Source organism: Rhamphochromis longiceps, linkage group LG3 (assembly GCF_057381845.1).
Source record: "Rhamphochromis longiceps isolate RC_006_pf linkage group LG3, R_longiceps_female_GT1.1, whole genome shotgun sequence".
Lineage (NCBI taxonomy): Eukaryota > Metazoa > Chordata > Actinopteri > Cichliformes > Cichlidae > Rhamphochromis > Rhamphochromis longiceps.
The window spans coordinates 12,373,156-12,394,145 of NC_140559.1; the positions used below are offsets into that span (position 1 = coordinate 12,373,156).

The following is a 20,990-nucleotide window of genomic DNA, read 5'->3' on the forward strand; positions in this document are numbered from 1 at the left end:
CATTTAAATTTACTCTGAATATGGATAAAATCTCATTCTGATTTCATTCAGTTTAATTTCTACAGCACAAAATCACAACAACAGTCAGCTGAAGCAGCTTCATATTGTGATGTAAATACTCTTCAATAACGCAACATTAATATGAGCTGAGGTTCATCTGCTGCAGTCTGACTGGTTTATAAATGTGAATCTGAATTTCTCTGCTTGAATATTTAAATGCAGATTGAGTGTAATGTTAATGTAACAGTGAAATGTGATCCAGCTGCTCTGAAGAGCTCGCCATGATGACATCACACTGTGGCGTCCACGCAGGAACATCAGCCACACACGAGTCCCACACACCCACAGAGCTGATTGTAAATCTGATCACTGTCATTGTTACAGGTTCTTCTCATTGTTACAGCAGGTCTGACATCAGTGTTGGGTGCAGATAACTATTACACACGAATATGTTTCCATGACTGCAGACTGTGACTGAAACGTAAATGAAAGCAGGTTTTCAGTTTGCTCTGCTTTCAGAGCTTTAACGGACAGAAACACACGTGGAGGTGAAGGGTGTGAACTATGAGCTGATCCCACAGTAACAGATGATGCTGTGGTCATGTGACCTGACTTCCTGTTTCTCGAGCAGCTCTCCGTCAGACTGAGTCAGTTTGTCTGCAGAACTTAGAAACATGGCTTCATCCTTCCTCTGCCTCCTCTTCATCAGCCTCAGCACAGCAGGTACCATCAACACGCTCACCAGTGATCACTAATACACTGATCGGTGACATGATTCGCCCTCGGTCTGATGTTCTGTTTGTTCTCAGATGGATTCATGACTTACAGACTGTCTCGCTGTGACTTTAACTCCACTGAGCTGAAGGACATCCGGTTCACCGACTCTTACTATTACAACATGATAGAGATCATCAGGTTTGACAGCAATGTGGGGACGTTTGTTGGATTCACTGACTTTGGAGTGAAGACCGCAGAGGCCTGGAACAATATTCCTGCAAGGCTGGCTACCATGAGGGCTCAGAAGGGGACGTACTGCAAACCAAACATTGATGTTAGATACCACAACCTTATGTCTAAATCAGGTGAGCGTGCGTGGTCTGTGTGACATCATCAGGTGTTCCTGCTGACCTCACTCTGAATCATTTATGATGGACTCACAGCTGCAGCTAATTTTGATAAATCATCGATCACCGAACATAAGACGCCGGAGAACGACTCTGACCTGCGGCGCCCCCTGCTGGTGACACAGGCAAACTGCAGCTGTTCCTCATAACACACTCATTGTGATATTATTTTTTTAAACTGTTTGAGCTGAAAAATCATCCACAATTGTTTTTTAATATTTCCATATACATATTTTAACAGCACGGAGCAGCCTGACAGGTTAATTATTTCCTTCTTTTCATCTTATTCATCTATTTTAAATATGACAAATATGAAGCACTGATGTCTGCAGTTCATTTATTGGTTGTGACCTTCACAGCTTGTTTAGCAGCTTCACACCTGCAAACATTTACAGCTCAGATCTATGACTCAGTGTAACAGTGGAGTTATTCAATATGAGGCAACACTTATAAAGTTATCATCAGAACACACACATATAAATGTGACTGCTGTTATTTAATCTGTGTGTGTTTCACTCTCTACAGCATCTCTGCAGTAAAGTGAGCTAAAATGCTGAAACAGCTGCTGTGCTGACAGGCTGACCTGACTGATCAGTGAAATGTAAACACACACAAGCTGTGACTGTGTAACATCAGAAACAGAGAGTGCAGGGGAAGCTGTCCGATAGTGCGAAGTCATCCTGTGTGTTCTGCTTTTGGGTTATAGATGGTTCGATCTACGAGTGCACCTAAACACAGCATGAATGTTGAACCGCACGAGCAGGCTGTTTACAGCAGTAACTTCCTCTCCGGAGTGAGACGGTGCAACCTCAGAGAAAGAAACGTGTGAGAAGTTTCCTCCATCAGGCTGCAGCTCTTATCTGACCCATCTGTGTGACTGGTTACAAATATGATTAATTAAACAGGCAAAGCGCCCCCTGCAGGCCCCGGATGGTACAGTCTGATCAAAGTGCCTTCCATTGGGGCCTCGATCACAAGCTCCTCCACCGTTGTTTGCAGCCCACAGATTTACACGATCAGCTCTTCCAGTTCAGGTCCTGTCGCCTAGCAACCACCACCTAGAATGATAATGTAAAACTTTCATTAATCAGAAGCTCAGAGTTTTGACTTTAATTTTGTTAAAATTTTAAATCTAAACATATTGTAAATCAAATAAACGTATCTATCAAATATATATAACTTTGACTACAACAACCAACAGCAGCTTTCATTCTGTGCTGTCACCACAGCAGATTTTGGATTTCCGAGAGATATAATCTCTCCAGTGTGTCGTGGGCAGTGTTGGGTGTAATGCGTTACTAAGTAACGCGTTACTGTAATTAAATTACTTTTCCACTGAAAAAGTAGAGTAACTGATTACTGTTCATTTTTAGGTATTTTAATTACAGTTACTTACAATGTACTTGTGTTACATTGTAAAATAATAAAACTCGCTGAATATCATTATTTAATTTCATTAATTTATCTTCTAAACGTAAAAGTAAACTCTGCTCTTTAACATGGCTGTAGTGCAGCTGCACGTCATTTCGCGCCAGTTTGCTGCACAGTCGTATTCTACAGCGTAAGATGTCGGACTCGGCTGAAGCGAGTGGCTGTTTTATGAAATGGACATATTCCCGTATCTTCACTTTTCTGAAACAAGCAGACAAGAACATTACAGTAATATGTAAAACTATCGGCCGCTGTTAATAGTAATCTACTGAAGCGCCTGACACAGAGCATAGACGAACACTTCTGAGTGATCCTTGTTCATCATCCATGGATAACATGGCAACTCCTGCTAAGCAGCAAAACCTGATTTTACTTCAGCAGCACAGAAAGCATCTGAAGGTGAGCTTAAAGAATGATTGCAGGCTACACTGTGGAAGAGATGCTGCCGCTGCGTACTGTAGTCTCCGTCTTTAAAAAATATTTATTATTAAAGAGTTTAATTTCTATTGTTTGCCCACTCAAGGTTTATAGGGATTTTAAGAAGTATTTAGTTAAACTACTTATTTAGTAATTAAGTTACTTTTCTGACACAGTAATTAGATAAGTATTTTAAATACAATATTGACTAAGTAATTAGTAATTAGTAATTAATTACTTTTTTAAAGTAACTTACCCAACACTGGTCGTGGGTCTGCCTTTGGGCCTCCTCCTGGTGGGATCTTATCCAGACCTCGCTCTGTCGGTCACTACCCACAGCTGGTGAACACGGGTGAGGGTGGGGCAGTAGATCGACGTAGATCGAGAGCCCTGCTTTTACACTCAGCTGTCCAATCTGTTTGTCAACCTCCTGTCACTCGTGAACAAGACCCCAAGATACTTCAACTCCTCCACTTGTGGCAAGGACTCGTCCCCAACCTGGAGTGGGCACTCCATTCTTTTTCTGAGGAGAATGGCTGCAGATTTGGAGGCGCTGATTCTCATCGGCTGTGAACCATTCCAGTGCGAGCTGGAGGCCACCTCCTCCTGACCTCCTGCCTGGTTGGGCAAACTCCCTCAATGCACTCAATGCACCCTTGAGTATCCTTAAGAGGATGAAGAGCTGGTCCAGTGTTCCATGTATAACGGACGGACTGTCCTTTCCAGCACCCTGGCATAGACCTTCCCAGGGAGGCTGAGTAGTGTGATCCCCCTATAGTTGTAAGACATCCTCCAGTCCCCCTTCTTAAAGATGGGAATCAATCCAGAGGTACCACCCCAAACACAACCAAAACATCCCCAAAACATCCAGAGTCTTCAGGAACTCAGGCTGAACCCAGGGGCTCTGCCACCAACGAGTTGTTTAACTGCCTCAGTGACTTGACTCAGTGGACATTGGCGGGTCTTCCCCCTCAACACCAGGCTCTGCTTCCTCCACGAAAGACGTGTCAGTGGGATTATGGAGGTCCTCGAAGTATTCCTTCCACTGCCTGACAATGTCCTCAGTCAAAGTCAGCAGCACTCCACCCGCACTATTAATATGCACTGTGCCTTTTAAATAAATGCATTCAAATTATACAGAGAACGTTAATGATAATACAAACTAATAATGTCTTGCAGCTCCGCCCACTGTCAAACTTCACTCCACCACGCCTCTCTCCAGTCACCATCCTGCCATGTTGGTCTGCAGTGTCTATGACTTCTTTCCCAGTAAGATCAAAGTGAGCTGGCACAGAGACGGACAGGAAGTCACCTCTGATGTCACTTCCACTGAGGAGATGGAGGATGGGGATTGGTACTACCAGACCCACTGCTACCTGGAGTACACACCCAGGTGAGCATCATGATAATAATAGTGCTAAAGTTTAAACATTTAAAGTCCAGATCTGAGAGTCACTAATGTTTGTGTCGAAGGTCTGGAGAGAAGATCTCCTGTGTGGTGGAGCACGCCAGCCTGGAGAAACCTCTGATCACTAACTGGGGTAAATACCTGTCTGTATCTACACACCTGTACATACCTGTCTGTCTCTCCACCTGTCTGACCCTCACCTGTGTGACTCAGATCCCTCCTCATCCTCATTCATGCCTAAGACAGAGAGGGACAAGCTTGCCGTCGGCGCCTCAGGACTGCTCCTCTGTCTGATCTTGTCTCTGGCTGGGTTCATCTACTACAGACAGAGAGCTCGAGGTCAGAGAACCACTCTCACTCACAGACCAGTTCAGACCAGAAACCAGTTCAGACCAGAAACCAGTTCAGACCAGACTGAAACCGTTCAGAGATACAAAATCTCAAACCACATACGATGGGTCTAAAACTGGTTTACATCAGTATTTTTTTTTAATATATTGATGTTTTAAAATGTACACTTTTGGGCAGGTTAAGGCCAGTTTCACACATTTCTAGAACAATACTGTACATTTTCAGACAAGTGTTAGTTTTTGGCTGCATTCAAACGCAGGTTTTCTACTGGTTTCAGAGAACTCTTGGTCCTTGTCCAATCCCTAAAACATGAAACTTTTCTGAATCATCAGTATTGCTCAGTTTAAAATCAGCTTCCATGAAGTGCTTTCAGAGTTTGCTGGTGACTGTGTCCTCATCTCTTCTTCTTTCTCCAGGTCGTATCCTGGTTCCCACAAACTGAGGCTGTTCCTGGTCCTGGTTTTCTCTGATGTTTTAAAGTCAGCTGCTTCCTGTGTTTAGCAGACTGATGACGGTGTAGCCAATATGTCAGCACACCAAAGAATAACTGAAACAACATCTGTGCCAAAAGAAGAAAATGTATTCAGGGTCTGACTGCAGTTTACCATCTGTGCTTAATATGTTATAGAGCAGCGGTCCCCCAACCCCGAGTCGTTTGGTGCCGGGCTGTGAGAGTTGAGGTTCGGGTGTAAAATGTATGGTTTTCAGGGTTTTTAGCGGTTTTTAGTGTTATTTTTGTTTTTGTCGTTAACTCGGTTTTTGTGGGTCTTTAAACGCGTGTTATGAATAAATCTTCTTTTTTCGTTAGCGGTACTAATTTTCTTTTGTGGTGTTTATTTGCGACACCTTAAAGGCCGTGAAAACATTGTCAGGCATAAACCGGTCCGTGGCGCAAAAAAGGTTGGGGACCGCTGCCATAGAGATTTCTGGATTGGAGCATGTCATCCTTCAGGACTCATATCTGCTTTGAAAAGATGAGAAGCTGTTCTTTACGGGATATTTGGGGTATTACGGTAGCACAAAGCATTCACAGGCTACTGCTGTCTGAACTCTGCTTAGGTTTTACCGTCAGTGTTTTGCAATGCCGTAGCTCCTCCACCAACTGGGTTAGAGAGACATTTCAAAGACGAGCTTTACGAAACTTTACTGTGCATCATTACAGTCCAATCACAGAGAAGAACTGATGATTGATTGATGATGATGCACGGAGCAGAGAGGCAGGAATGGAGAAGTGGCAACGCACAAAAAAAGAGCAGGAGATTTAAAAACTCCAGTGTGGCCCAGGCTGAAAAACCTTTTTATACATATTTTTTATATTTCATATTTAAAGTTGGTGTTGTGTTACATTTTGTTCATGTTCAATATCAGTTTCCACTTAAGTATAAAGCTGAAAAAACTGTCTGTTTTGTTTCTTTCTAAATGTCTGTATATAGTCTGGCCAGCAAATACTAAAAATGAAAAGAGCTACAGCGGCTTGTAAAAGTATTCGGCCGCCTTGAACTTTCCCACATTTTGTCGCATTACAGCCACAAACATGAATCAATGTTATTGGACTTCCACATGAAAGACCAACACAAAGTGGTGCACATGTGAGAAGTGGAACGGAAATCATACATGATTCCAAACATTTGTTATAAATAAATAACTGAAAAGTGGCGTGTGTGTGATTATTCAGCTTGAACATGTGACTGCTGCATCAGTGCACACAAAAGTCTTTGACAGGTTTATAAGATCATGTCAGCGTCAGAGCGATCCAGCGATATTGATCAGTACAGGCAGCGTTATGTTTATATTATCAAAAATCAACAGACTCATATTCATGTTTCTGTCACAGAGTGGTGACCTGTTCAGGTGCACCTCTGCTGTCATATTTGGATATTAGAAACTTCCTCTTTCTGCTTGTTGGACAGTCCAGTGTTTCTTCTTTCCAGAGCTTAATGTAAATGAGTCCCTATGTAACTGATATTAACAGTGTGTCTTTGAGTCAGTGGGAAAAACTCTATATTTTCATATTCAAATACTGAGTACAAAGAGCGTGTGTGTGTTAGTACAGATGGTTATTTACTGCACAGCTGTCTGCATGAACACCAGAGAAGAACCAGATGTAAGTTTCAAACCTGCAGGCTCATTTCATGTCTGTGTACAGAGGTGCTGTGTGGACCACATTTGAACTGTTGCTTTTTCTTCATGGACAATTTTAAACAGATGATCATTTATTAAGAACAATCATATATTTCTTACAGCAGTGTGTGACAAACTAGATATCTGTGTTTAATATAAAGTGCTGCGTGTCCATCAAACACTGAAGAGCTGCTGGATTCATTGTTTCCTCCAAATGACAGAAAAGTCATTTTCATGTGACAGAGCGACGATGCAGTGGAGTCTGTTTCTGCTTCTTCTGATGGGTGAGTGATCATTTTACCAGGGCTCCTGATTGTTTCCACCTGAAATCCTTTAGTTTGATCAGGACTCATTAAACAAATGAACCCTTACTGAGAAAATCAAGGATTGACCTGTAAACTGGACAGTTTGATGGGAACATGAGTTTCCTGCTTGTATCAGCAGATATCCAACAGTATTTCTTCTGTTTCAGGTCAGTGTGTCTTCATCACATGTCAGCTGTATGAGTACCACTTTATTAAAGAAGAGATGAGCTGGGATGAAGCACGGGCATACTGCAGAGAGAACTACACAGACCTGGCCAAAGTGTTTGACCTGACAGACATGAGAAGACTTCAAGACTCTGCACAGAATCAAACAGAAGCCTGGATTGGACTGTACAGCGAGCCAGGAGACAACAGGAGGTGGCACTGGTCTCTGCCGGGGGAGGAATACACTGAAAATAAGACCTGTTGGGGAGATACAGAGCCAGATGATGGAGCATACCCTGAGAACTGTGTAATGACAAGCATGGCGTGGATAGATTTCCCATGTACTCACACATTTCAGTTCATCTGCTATAACGGTGAGAATATGTGGACAGTAATATGATAATACAATATTTAATAATGTTATAATGTAGTTTATAATCTGTGTTATATCACATGTTCTTGAAAGAGGCAGTTTTAAGAATGAGACGGATTAGCTGATAAAGATGTTTTTCTGTTTTTCTGTTGACTCGACAGAAACGATGAAAAACAACAAAACCTTTCATTTGACTGAGACGTCTGTGACCTGGACTCAGGCTCAGAGCTACTACAGACAGCATCACACCGACCTGGCCAGTGGACTCAATCAGATATACAGTGAAGAGTTTAAGAAGCTGAAGAACTCTACAGCCTCGTGTATCGGCCTGTTCAGAGACAGCTGGAGGTGGTCAGATGGGAGTAACTTCTCTTTCAGATACTGGGACTCATTTAATGATGGACTAAACAACAGGACATGTGCTACGACTCTGTTAGAGAGATCAGGAAGATGGAGCTCTGCTGGATGTGACCAAAGAAAGCCTTTCTTCTGCTATGATGGTGAGTTTACACAGATTTATCTCAGCTGTTTGTCCAATAGATGAACTGCTGGAATCACTGAGAGGATTTAGGTCAGTGTGTTTCTTCAGCCACTTATTTTTTTTTTTTGCCTGTCCCGTTTGGCTCTTTTGCATCAGAATTATTGTCTAAAGGCAAAGAAAGATGCCCAACGGATTCACTTTACCAAATTGACCATCCCAGCCTTGCCGTAATGGTCTATTTGATTCACCTTTTATTGTTTATTTTATTTATTTTTTATTTTCACTTGCTAGATATGGGACAGACTTGAATGAGGAAAAGAAAAGGGAGAAAGGAAGAGGGGGAAAAACAGCTGAGAAGAGGGACGGGGATAAAGGGCAAAAAAACAAAAAACAACTAAATAAGCAGACAACAAAAATGCATATATCAATCACCTGGATCACCTGTTGAGAAAGAAAAAAGAGAACAAGAGTAATAGAATAAACAACATCACAATGATATATGGGAATATGACAGTAAATACTAAATGTTAAACATTATTGTGCAGCACATAAGATCAACAGAACACAGTGTGCTTTGAGGTAGGAGCCAGAAAGGGTGTAGTTTGTGGGTGTGATCACCCGTGTGTACACCTGTGAGCATGGACGCGCTTGTTTTTTTTAAAAGGTTCCTTCATGTAATGATCTGCTAGAGGGTGTGGGGGGGCCACAGCCCCGTCCTCCAGGGCATGAAGCAGGTATGGAGGAGATCAAAACTCCAGACATCCAGAGGCCCCCAGAACACAAGAGACCAAGGAAGACCAACAGAGGGGCAGCCGCGCCACTGTCTCAGAAAGAGCTGAGGAGAGTCCCAGATGAGGGTTCACCCAGCAGCCGCGGAGCAGAAGCCAGGGGGGGTTGCAGTGACGCGCCCGTGAGCTCCACCGGCAGCCAGCTGTGCCTGAGTGACCGAATCCCAGGCCGAGGGGCCGAGGGCACCCAAACCCCCGAAGTGGCCCGAGCGAGCCCCAGGCTCCAGGCCCCGATAAGCGGCCGCCAAGGAGTGAGCCGGTGTGTACCTGGACGCCCATCCCCGGACACAAAGAACCACCAACGCACCGACACCTGAGGGAGTCCGCCACTGGCAGGGGAAGTGGTGGTAGGGGGAGATAGGCCTCCAAACCTTGGAGGGCCTGAGATGTCCCCAGAGAGGTGGCGTCTGACACCCAACCTGACATATAGACACAGACATACAGGCACACACAGACACAAACATCCATTCCCACCCTCATGCTCTCATATGCACTTACTCCACACTCAACCAACGTGGAGACAGACATAAAGAGACGCTGTACACACGATCACACTCCCCAAGCGTACTCTACGAACCAGGTCTAGGTACCCTTGCCCCTGGTGGGGGAAACTGCACCCAGACCCAGGTGGTGTTACCCTTTTCCCTGCAGTGGGGAGAAGCAGACCGCCCTGACTCTGCAGCAGCAGGGAGGCCCCACACTCCAGACCCCAGTCGGACGTCCAACTCCTCCTCCCAGACCCCCCGCTCCAGCAGGCAACAGAGAACGGGGGTGAGAGAAGACTCCAAACCTCCCTCCACCCGCTCATTGTAATGTTGATGCATGTGTGTTCTAAGGTGCATTTAAAACCCAGGAGGGCTTGGAGCTACCTGCCAGAGAGCAGCAGGTAAGCGCATAGTCCCTCCTGCTAGCCCTCAATGTCTACGTGTATTTAAAATTGAGAGGTGGGCAACGATGCCAGGGGTGAGGTGTACACCCCGATGGTAACTTGGACTCCGTGTATTGTGCCCACCCCCAAGATCCTATATGTATGTGTAATGAGGGTGTGAGTAATGTGAATGTCTAAGTTGTGGGATAAAATTGAGGCAGAGGCAGCCAGAAGGGGACAGAGGGGGGGGGGGGGGGGGTAGCCTCCTCTGCACCCTGGTGACATACCTTTACCCCAAGGCCCTGCATGTGCGGGTGGTTGTGGTGGAGCGGGAAGAGGGAGGCAGCTGGAGATGGGGAGGGAAGGAAGGGAGGGGCAAGTGACCCCTCCCTGGGGCCAGCTGTATGGGGGTCGAGCCCCCATACACCCACCCGCCCACAACCCCAGCAACATACCAACCAGGACCCAAGCCCCCGAGGCCCAGCCAGGGCCCCAGCCCAGAGACGGAGCGCCCCCAGATCCTCACGCCTGTCCCGGACCCACCCAGGGGCAGCCAGACTACCAGATCAGTAACCCACGTCCATCAGCACAGACCCTCCCCTAGCCCCGCTGCACGCAGCCACAAGGAAACCGTCACCTAAGAGTCAACAGAGCCCTTAATAGGCCATGACCGCTACCCTGGGTTGAGCCCCCCAAGGAAGATGCTCCTAGGGAACCCCCTGATGCCCTAAGCCTGTCCCTACCCCCACACCAATCACAACAGCGAAGGTGGGACCAAACTATGACCCCCCCCCCCCCACTAGGTGATGGAGCTGATCAAAGGAGCCCAGAGCAATTGACCTGATGTGGTGGCAGAGGCTGTATCAAGACTAATGTAATCTAATAGATAATTTCTATATTGGTTAGAATTAAGATTATTTTTATTTTTCCAGTTCATGAGGACTGTTTTCTTGGCTATGCATAGGGCAGTGAAAACCATATGGGCTATATTCTTTTCTGTAGTGACATTATCTAAGCTGCCCAACAAACACACTAAGGGGGAAGTTGGAATGTTACATTTCAGACACTTTGATAAGTCTTCACATATCTCGCGCCAAAACTTCTGAACTGGTGGACAGAACCAAAGAGCGTGGATATAATTGTCCGGTGAATTGGTTTGGCAGTGTGAGCAGTTGTTGGAGGATGTAAAGCCCATCTTTAACATCCGATGACCTGTATAGTGCACTCTATGTAATATTTTGTATTGAATTAATTGAAGACTGGGATTTCTAATTAGATGAAAGGTTTTTAAGCAAATCTGAGACCAGAAGTTTAGGTCTAAGTTAACTGATAAATCCGCTTCCCATTTTGCAATAGGAAGTGATATTGATTCATCTGTTTTAGAAAGCATTCTGTATATTTTGGATAGTAATTTGGGGGGTTTAAGAGTAAGAAATTGAACCACACTTGGTGGTGTTTGTAGTTCAACTTGACCCGGTTTAAATTTCTTTTTTACTATGGATTTAATTTGTTGATATTCTAAAAATCTTTTCTTGTTGATCGCATATTGTGTAACTAGTCCGTCAAATGAAATAAATTCTGTTCCTTCTAGTATATGTTCTAAATATTTGATTCCTTTGCAACTCCAATCTGAAAAGTTTATGATATTATTGTTTTGTAATATGTCAGGGTTGTTCCAGATAGGTGTACGTTTGCATGGGATTAATGAAGACTCCGCCAATTTTAGAAACTCCCACCATGCTGTCAGAGAAGAGCTGATGTTGATGCTTTTAAAGCATTCATGTCGTTGGATGTTTGAGCTGATAAATGGCAGATCTGAAATCTCTAGATTATTGCAAAGTGCTTGTTCTACATCTAGCCAAGGTTCATCTAAGAGGGTGTGTTTTAGCCATCCTGAGATAAACTGAAGCCTGTTGGCTAAGAAGTAGTGCTGAAAGTTAGGTAGTTCTAATCCTCCTTTATCCTTGGTCTTTTGTAGTGTTTATAAGCTTATACGTGGGGGTTTATTTTTCCAAAGGAATTTGGACATACATGAATCTAGAGATCTGAACCAATCTTGCAGCGGTTTAGTTGGGATTATTGAGAATAAATAATTTATTTTGGGTAATACCATCATTTTTATAGCGGCAACCCTTCCCATAAGTGATATGGGTAGACATTTCCATCTAGCCAGATCATCTTCTACCTTCTTTAAAAGTGGGATATGGTTTAATTTAATTAGATCTGCAAGCTTGGGAGAAACATTAATACCTAAATATTTTATATTTCCTGATTGCAGTGGTGTAGAAGAGGAATTATGGAAGGAGCAATTAATCGGTAGGACTGTAGATTTTGACCAGTTAATTGAGTAATCTTATATTCTTGCAAAAGAGTTTATCAATTCAATCACCCCAGAGATATTGGTTTTTGAGTTTTGGAGAAAGAGTAACACATCATCCGCATAAAGGCTGATTTTATGTTCCGCGTTCTTGCATTTTATGCCTTTAATTACTGAATTCTGACTAATTGCTGCTGCTAGTGGTTCAATAAAAATTGCAAACAGTGAAGGGGAGAGTGGGCATCCCTGCCTGGTGCCCCTCAAGAGACAGAAGCTGGAGGATGTCTGGTCATTTGTTCTAACACAAGCTGTTGGGGAATTATATAATATTTTTAACCAGTTAATGAAAGAGTTTCCAAAACCAAATTTGTGTAAAGTTGCAAATAGAAATTTCCAGTTAACTCTGTCAAATGCTTTTTCTGCGTCTAAAGAGAATATTGTAGTTTCTAGGTTTTTACTGTATGAGTAGTCTATCAAATTAAGTAATCTACGTGTATTTGTTGATGAGTGCCTACCTTTTATAAAACCAGTTTGGTCAGGATGAATTAAGAGGGGGGTTATTTTCTCCAGTCTCTTTGAGAGAGCTTTGCAGATTATTTTAAGGTCTACATTTATAAGGGATATTGGACGATAGCTTGAGGGATATACAGGGTCTTTGCCTGGTTTTAGCAGGAGATTAATGTTTGCAGAATTCATATTTGATGGAAGTCTGCCCTTTTCTTTAATTTCCAACAACGTTCTGTAGAAAACTGGTGCTAGAATCGACCAGAATTCTTTGTAGAATTCTGCAGGAAAGCTGTCTGGACCTGGAGCCTTATTATTGAGGCGATCGTGGCTCAAGAGTTGGGAGTTCGCCTTGTAATCAGAAGGTTGCCGGTTCAAGCCCCGGCTTGGACAGTCTTGGTCGTTGTGTCCTTGGGCAAGACACTTCACCCGTTGCCTACTGGCGGTGGTCAGAGGGCCCGGTGGCGCCAGCCTCGCCTCTGTCAGTGCGCCCCAGGGTGGCTATGGCTACAATGTAGCTTGCCATCACCAGTGTGTGAATGGGTGGATGACTTGATATGTAAAGCGCTTCGGGGTCCTTAGGGACTAGTAAAGCGCTATATAAATACAGGCCATTTACCATTTATTGGGCATACTTATCAGAGCTTCCTGGAGTTCACCTGGTGTCAGTGGTGAATCCAGTGCCATTGCTTGAGTGTCTAATAATTTTGGAAGAGTTATGTTGTCCAAAAACTGATCAATTTCCTTTTTAGACGGGTTTATTTGTGGTGAATACAACGTTTTATAGAAGTCTTCATCTTTTTTTTTTTTTTTCATGTTTAAGTAGTGATGTATTAAATCTCCAGTTTTTACTTGGCGTAGTATTATTCTTGTGCATTAGTGTTAAAGATACAGGACCATGATCGCTGACAGCTATAGGATGAATCTCAGTGTCTGAAATGTTACTCAGCAGTGAGCTGCTGACCAAAAAATAATCCAGACGAGAGTAGGAGTGATGGACATGTGAGAAAAAAGTATATTCCTTACTGGTGGGGTGAAGGGAGCGCCATGCATCGCAAAGACCAAAGTCGCTCATATACTGTTTGATTATATTTGTGGACTGCCAGTTGCCCTGAGTTCCTGCTGTATTGAGCCTATCCATGTCTTCATTTAGTCCAAGGTTGAGGTCGACTCCAAGAACAAGTGTGCCATCTAAGTGTTCAGAGAGTGCACTGAAAAAACCGTGAAAGAATGAGGGATCATCAACATTTGGACCATATACACTTGCAATACATAGCTTTTTATCAAGTATAGATAGTTTAATGATTAAGAATCTGCCCTCTGGATCTATAACTGTATCGAGTACTGTGAAATTAATATTTTTATGTATTAAAATTGCTACTCCTCTTTGTCTAGAATTATAACAAGCTGAGAACACATTGGGAAACTCAGGTGTTTTAAGTTCATTCGAACCTCTAAGAGGTCTGTGGGTCTCTTGTAAAAGGACAACATCTGCCTGTAGTTTTTTGAGTTGGTTAAATATTTTTAACCTCTTTTCTCTGGAGCCAGCACCATTTATATTCCATGTAACGAACCTCAGTGTACCCATAGATGTTTGTGTATAACTAGGGATGTATGCTGTGTGTGTCGCTTAGACAGGTGGAGAGAATACATCACTTGTTCATAAATAAGGAGAAGGAGAGAGAGAAAATGTGTGGCGAGATGCTCCCTGAGTCTGACTTTGTGTATGCATAGTTACTAATATGAGTAGGCTTGGCTTAAGTGTGTGTATCCTATACGCCTGGGTGCGCTGTCTGACTGAAGTAAATGTGCTGCCGTTGAGCGCATGGTGCGTATGTGTCGAAATAAAGGATGTTGTTTGTGGATGAGTGTCGAAGCAGGTGATCGAAGCAGTGAAAGAAATAAAGAAAGAAACCAAGGACAGGGGTGAGCAGCATAAAAACAAGAGGGAGGAAAGAGAGAAAAAAAAACAAGAAGGAAAAAAACAAACAAACAAAAAAATGAAACATTCCAATCAAACCACTGATGGGGAGTGACGGTGTTAATTCTGCTATCATATCACACTTAAGATGCGATTTGATACCGGTAAGTTATACAGATGTTAATTTTAAGTTAATGCAAGTTAGTGTGAGTGGATAGGGAAAGGGTGTAGTGGATTCTTATCTGTTGTGAAGTTAATACAGCCACGGAGTGATGTTGGGGTCGCGGTGGAGCTGTCCGTCCATGTACAGCCGGTCCACAGCGATGACAGCGAGGGAGCCCTTCTGGATGAAGCCGCATCGGATTGGGAAGAGGACCCTGCGTCGTTCCAGGATCTCTTTGGGGAACTGGTCGTTCACGCTGAAGTCCGTTCCTTTTAATTCCCTGCCGCGGCTTTTCACATGTTGCTTTTGTTTGAAGTGGCCGAATTTGGCCACAATAGGACGTGGTCTCCCGGCCGTAGCCCGAATGGCGATGTACCCTATCGAAGACGATGTTCTTCACCGTGTCCTTCGGCAGCTTTCATTTCATTTCATTTTCATTTATTTATTTATTTCACACTTGGTACAACAATTCAAACAAACCAACCACACTTTCTATCAATAAAGCACTACAACCATGTGTGAAAAGGAGCAGGAAGAAGAAAATATTCTTATTAAACCCCGCCCCCTATCTACAATCCAATTTATATTACAAGTGGGCACCAAAAATCAGGGAACAAACTAACATTAACATTTATCTCCGGTCCTAACTCAAACCAAACAACAAATTTACAATCAGAATATACCACTCCACATAGTAACAAGGAGAAAAATAAAATTAAAATAAATAAAACAAAAATTATAATGGATCCTTTTTCAATGAACTCCAATTTCATTCACATTCTTCATATTGCGTTATCGTTTTAAGCATGTAACGCTTTTTAAAACAATGTAAACTTATACAATTCTTTAAATTATAATGAAGTGAGTTCCACAGTCGTATACCCCTAACCGCTGGACTCATTAATCTTTGTTGTCCTAGCTAACTGATGCTTAAAATAAAATTTCCTTTTGCTATCTTCTCCCCCTGAACACAATAAAAATACTGTCATGGTCCTGGGTCGTGCGACCCAGTGTTTTGTGTTTAGTCTATTTTGATGTTTATTGTTTGTTTAGGTTCATTAAGTTATTCCAGCTCATTTGTAATTATATTACCCTTGTATTAAGCCTCCCTTGCCCTTCATGTGTTTATGTGTGTGTGTCTTGTGTTGTCAAGTTCATGCTGTCGCTTCTGTCATCTTCCCCTGTACTCCGTCTCCCTGGTTCGTGCGTCTACCTGTCATGAGTCATGTCTGCGTGGTTATGTTTAGTTCATGTCATGTCTAATCTCCATGTTTCCTGTTTTACTTTGTAAGTCTGTATTCAATGTCAGTGTATTCAGTTTCACTTCTCCTGTCCTGTCGTTAGGTTCATGTGTTTCAGCTGTGCTCCCATGTGTGGCCACTTCCCCTGATCATTATCTCGGCAATACCTCTGAAAGATTGAAGATTGTATGTGGCGTTCCTCAAGGTTCTATTTTGGGATCTAAACTTTTAAATTTATATATTAATGATATCTGTGACATATCAAAAAGGTTAAATTCTATTTTATTTACAGATGACACAAATTTGTATTGCTCTGGAGAGAATTTGAAAGATTTGGTTGAAATTATGACTTCTGAGATGTTAAGATTAAAAAAATGGTTTGATGTAAATAAATTATCTTTGAATCTGACAAAAACGAAATTCATGATATTTGGCAATCGTGTAAAGGAAGATGAAGTCATTATGTCCATTGATGGAGAATTGATTGATAGAGTTACTGAATTTCGTTTTTTGAGTGTAATAGTAGATGAAAATTTATTAGACTAAAAAACAATGCACATTTTATATTTTTCATTGTTTTTCTCATATTTTAGTTACTGTATTGAAGTCTGGGGGAATACATATGAGAATACTATAAAACCTCTAAACTTATTACAGAAGAAAGTGATACGAATGATTCAGAATGTTAAATATAGAGAACATACAAATAAATTATTTATAAAATTGAAATTATTAAAATTAGGAGATTTAGTGAAATTACGGACACTATTAATTATGTTTAAGGCTAAAAATAATATTTTGCCCTTTAACCTCTCACACCATAATTATACACTTTAGAAATCAAAATAGAATGTTGTAACATATCAAAAGCTTTTTTTTAAATCAACAAATACCCCCACTGTATATTTATTATTATTGGTTGCAGATGAAATATCGTCAATGAAAGTCAACAATGCTAATGCCGTTGATCTATTTTTACGAAATCCAAATTGATTTTCATTTATTAGTTGATATTTTTCAATAAAACTATCAAGTCTTTGCGCAAAAAGTTTTTCGAGCACTTTTGAAAACTGTGACAAAAGAGACACTGGCCTATAGTTGTTAAAACTATGCTTATCTCCTGATTTATATAAGGGTATCACTTTTGCCACTTTCATTCGATCAGGAAATACTCCTGATTGCAACGAAAGATTAAAAATATAGCAAAGAGGAATACTTATACAATCTAAAGTCTTTTTAATTACAACCATGTCTGTACCATCACAGTCAGTAGATTTTTTATTTTTAAAGTTTTCTACAATTGCTGCTATTTCTTTTATGGTAGTATCAGCTAAGAATATAGAATTAACCACTCTACTTTCTGCTTTCCAGGCTTCGTCATTTTTCCTAATTAAATTTGCTAAAGTGGGTCCAACATTTGCAAAAAGGAATTGAATTCGTTTACTACTTCAGTCTTGTCATCGACAACTTGATTATTCTTAATGAAATAATTAGGGCGATCTAAGGGTGTGTTCTTGTTACCCAATACCTCCTTAAAAATATTCCAAATGCCCTTAATATTATTCTTGTTTTCCTGAAAAAGTTTATTATAGTAGTCTTTCTTGGCTTTCCTCAATATTAATACCAACTTATTTTTATAAACTTTAGATTTCATTTCCGCATTCTTAGTTCTCTGTGTTATATAGTCCCTATATAAATTATTTTTCTTTTTACACGCATTTGCAAGACCCTTAGTTATCCAAGGTTTCATATTCTTATTCTTTTTCTTATACTTAAATGATACCAATGGACAATGTTTATCAAACAAGGCCAAATATGTATTTAAAAATGCTCCGTATGCAACGTCGACCTCATTAACATAAACCTCCTTCCAGTCCACTTCCATGAGATCTTGTCTAAACTTGTTAATTGCCTCGTTATTTCTTAACCTTCTATGACTCACGAAACCAACCTCTTCCTTTCTTTTCACATTTAAATCAAAAGTAAAAAAGACTGGTAGATGATCGCTTATATCATTCATGATGAGGCCACTCATAATATTACTCTCCAAACTATTAATGAAAATATGATCAATTAGTGTTTCTGATTTATCTGTTATTCTACTCGGCTTTATAATTAAAGGATAAAATCCCTTACCAAGTAATAATTCAAAAGAATCTGACGCAGCCTTATCATTTGCCTCTTTACAAAGATCAATATTGTAATCACCACACAAACATACAGTCTCTTTTCCCTTAGCCTTACTCAATAAGTCTTCTACTGCCTCTGTAAATAACTCAATCTGTGACCCCGGTTTCCTATATATGCACGTTACAATTACTTCTTCTTTCTATGTCCAACTCCACTGTCACAGACTCCATTACATCGTCTATAGCCACAGACATATATTCAACTTTTTTACATTTCAAATCACAATTAACAAAAAGTGCCGTCCCTCCTGCCTTCTTCTTAGTTCTGTTTACAAAGTATAAATCGTACCCTTCCATACAGAAACCCCCTCTTCTCATCTAACCATGTTTCAGACGGAGCAATTATTTGAAACCTGCCTCTCAAACTATACAGAAAATCTTTAATCGAAGCAAAACTTCTATAAAGACTTCTGCAATTAATATGAATTAATGAAAATGTATTAACTATTTCAACTGTATCCCTGAATTGCTCCTCTGTATAATATTCACATGTGACATTAATTGTATTAAGCACATTGCTTTCAGGGTCAATACCTACTTAAATATCATATGATTTATTATCTGAGTCGTCGAGCATTATGCATAATTATTCTAAAACTATTAACCTCAAAAAAAGAAAGGGATCCTTAGCAATCGCACATTCATTTATCGACATATTTTAAAGTCCGTTGATCTTGTTTTCTTCCATGTCCAATTTACAATTTCCTTTTGTCCTTTTCCACCCGAAGTAGCATCTGTTCTTGTAAAGGATGACCTAATTGTTTTTAGGCTCATAGCCATGATTGACTAGCTTCAGGTGGGTTTTGATGAAGCTTTTTACCGTGGTCTCCGCGTCCTCTCCAGCGGCTTCTGGAATACCAGAAAATACCAGATTATCACGCATGCTCCGAGCTTGTAGATCAATAACTGTTTCTTTTCTTTTCTCTATTGAGCTGGGTAACATTTTCTGTGAGACATTTCACCGACTCCCTTAGCGTGGCATTTTCAGCAGCAAGCGTTTCCACCTGCTGCTGGCTGAACTGAGGGATTCTCGCAAGCATTTAAATTCCCGGTGAAGAATCTCCACCAAGGACAGCCTTGCATTGAAACTGGACATCGTTGGTCGATTGACTCCAGCATGTCAACAATATCTTTGCCGGCTGGCGATGTTGTGGGGAATCTGCCGGACGAAGTCTTTTCAACGACGGCGTCTCAGGTTTGGCCGGGGAAGCTGCACACTGGGCCTTCTTCATCACGAGATCCTTGAAGCACTGATCAATATAATCTTGGAGAGTCTCTAAACTCTCCTCGTTGTTCTCCAGGGTGTTGGAGATGATTTAGACAAATGTTGTTAGTTATAAGACAATTGATAAGTGTAATTGGTAATACTGAAGCTTAAAGGAATTTGTTCAAATCTAAACTACCATTCGCTTTAATTTTCTGCCAAAATCTCCGGCGTCTGACGTCAGTTACAACACAAGTCGCTTACCTTGTCCGTCACTTACCTCCTTACGATGAAGGAGAAGGAACCGCAGCCACTTATTTCTGCATGTATGTTGAACTTCTGTCACAGGTGAAGATGTTTAGCTGATGGTTGGAACAGAGATTTCTCTGTAGAGCTGCTGATTCGTCTGAAGAATCACTGAAATGTTTTCTTTTGTTCTTCCAGTGAAACTGGACCAAACATCCAGAGACTTGAAGTCCAGATTTAACTGATTTCATGTTGTCTCTGATTTTATGGCAGATAAACTGATTCTGATCAGGGAAAACCAAACCTGGGAGGAAGCCTTGAATTACTGCAGACAGACACATCATGACCTGGTTTCAATCAGCAACCCTCATCAGCAGCGATGGGTCCAGGAAAGAGCCAAAAACGCCTCGACTCCTTTCGTGTGGCTGGGACTGCAGTACTCCTGCACTCTGGGTTTATGGTTCTGGGTCAATGACAACCTAGTGTGCTATGAGAGGTGGGCTTCAGGGGGAGAGACTGTAGACTGTGCCATGTCTGCAGCCATGACCACAGGAGGGCAGCACGAGTGGGTCAGTCAGAGGAAAAATGAGAGATTTAATTTTATTTGTATAAAACACTAAAGTTTAAACCTAAAGTCACTTCTTAGCTGCACATGTAGGTTTTCTGGGGTGAACTCTGTGTTTCTGCTCAGTGTTTACAGTCTCTGGGTTTGAAAATGACCAACAGATTTTTACCTGCAGCTTAGACATTTGCAGAGAGCAGTCTGTGTTTCATGTCCTCTCCTTTACCAGAGTCAGGAGCATCTTGGTTTCTTCCTTCATTGTTGCTGGATTGGTTCATTATTAAACTGTAGCAGGATGTTTGTTGTATTTAGTTCAGATAAGGTGATGGTTTTAATGTTTCTGCTTCATGTGCTGTAAATCTTTGCATCGCACCATTGTATCCTCAGCTTGAATTACAAAGCCTGTCACTAAAAGCAGGTAAAACCATGTTTGTGTCATGACTCCATATGAGCTCCATAATCTGATCATGTGTTCATGAAGACAAATAAACCTTCATTTAACCAAGTCTGTCACTGTTACAGCTTTCACAGGAACAAATACAAACAGCGCCACCTAAAGGTAAAACCAGGAAACTAACATGTAGCTCCATGACATTTCTACAAATGAAGATATGCAATGAAATGAGGACTGTGTGAACCAATCAGTGATCAGAGCTGCCGCCAGTTATGTTAACAGTTTTTTACCATTTTGGTAAAATGTTTTTGTCAAAGTCTTGATTAAATATAATGATGTTGTCAGGCTACTCTGCAGCTCCTCTCTCCTTTGTTAAGTAACTTGTTCTGGACAAAGCAGCAGGACAGATCTCTCCCC

At 41.5% G+C, this 20,990-nt stretch overlaps 3 protein-coding genes and 1 long non-coding RNA gene across 4 annotated transcripts in view; 3 read left to right on the forward strand and 1 right to left on the reverse strand.

Moving 5' to 3' along the window:
- Window positions 1-20,990, reverse strand: part of LOC146672933 (uncharacterized) — a 405,352-nt gene that overhangs the window by 352,372 nt on the left and 31,990 nt on the right. The window lies entirely within an intron of this gene.
- LOC146672937 (uncharacterized) overlaps window positions 1-20,990 on the forward strand; it is a 339,553-nt gene that overhangs the window by 313,084 nt on the left and 5,479 nt on the right. The gene's annotated exons all lie outside the window — the stretch shown is intronic.
- LOC146672958 (H-2 class II histocompatibility antigen, E-S beta chain-like) lies at window positions 167-6,380 on the forward strand. The gene is made up of 6 exons (XM_085401601.1): window positions 167-723; window positions 810-1,082; window positions 4,152-4,365; window positions 4,446-4,513; window positions 4,594-4,719; window positions 5,148-6,380. The coding sequence occupies exons 1-6, from the start codon at window positions 675-677 to the stop codon at window positions 5,171-5,173; spliced, it is 756 nt and encodes a 251-aa protein (XP_085257727.1). The 5' UTR covers window positions 167-674; the 3' UTR covers window positions 5,174-6,380.
- Window positions 7,062-20,500, forward strand: LOC146672959 (macrophage mannose receptor 1-like). Its single transcript, XM_085401550.1, has 4 exons — window positions 7,062-7,136; window positions 7,325-7,696; window positions 7,857-8,195; window positions 19,891-20,500. The coding sequence occupies exons 1-4, from the start codon at window positions 7,067-7,069 to the stop codon at window positions 20,235-20,237; spliced, it is 1,128 nt and encodes a 375-aa protein (XP_085257676.1). The 5' UTR covers window positions 7,062-7,066; the 3' UTR covers window positions 20,238-20,500.

What these genes read in the sequence shown, in the direction of transcription:
- LOC146672958 (XM_085401601.1), top strand. Translation starts at nt 675, where the DNA reads ATGGCTTCATCCTTCCTCTGCCTCCTCTTCATCAGCCTCAGCACAGCA. An exon ending in TACCTGGAGTACACACCCAG is followed by an intron (nt 4,366 to 4,445) that starts GTGAGCATCATG and finishes TTTGTGTCGAAG; the next exon opens with GTCTGGAGAGAAGATCTCCT. An exon ending in CTACAGACAGAGAGCTCGAG is followed by an intron (nt 4,720 to 5,147) that starts GTCAGAGAACCA and finishes TTCTTTCTCCAG; the next exon opens with GTCGTATCCTGGTTCCCACA.
- LOC146672959 (XM_085401550.1), top strand. Translation starts at nt 7,067, where the DNA reads ATGACAGAAAAGTCATTTTCATGTGACAGAGCGACGATGCAGTGGAGT. An exon ending in GTTTCTGCTTCTTCTGATGG is followed by an intron (nt 7,137 to 7,324) that starts GTGAGTGATCAT and finishes CTTCTGTTTCAG; the next exon opens with GTCAGTGTGTCTTCATCACA. An exon ending in GCCTTTCTTCTGCTATGATG is followed by an intron (nt 8,196 to 19,890) that starts GTGAGTTTACAC and finishes ATTTTATGGCAG; the next exon opens with ATAAACTGATTCTGATCAGG.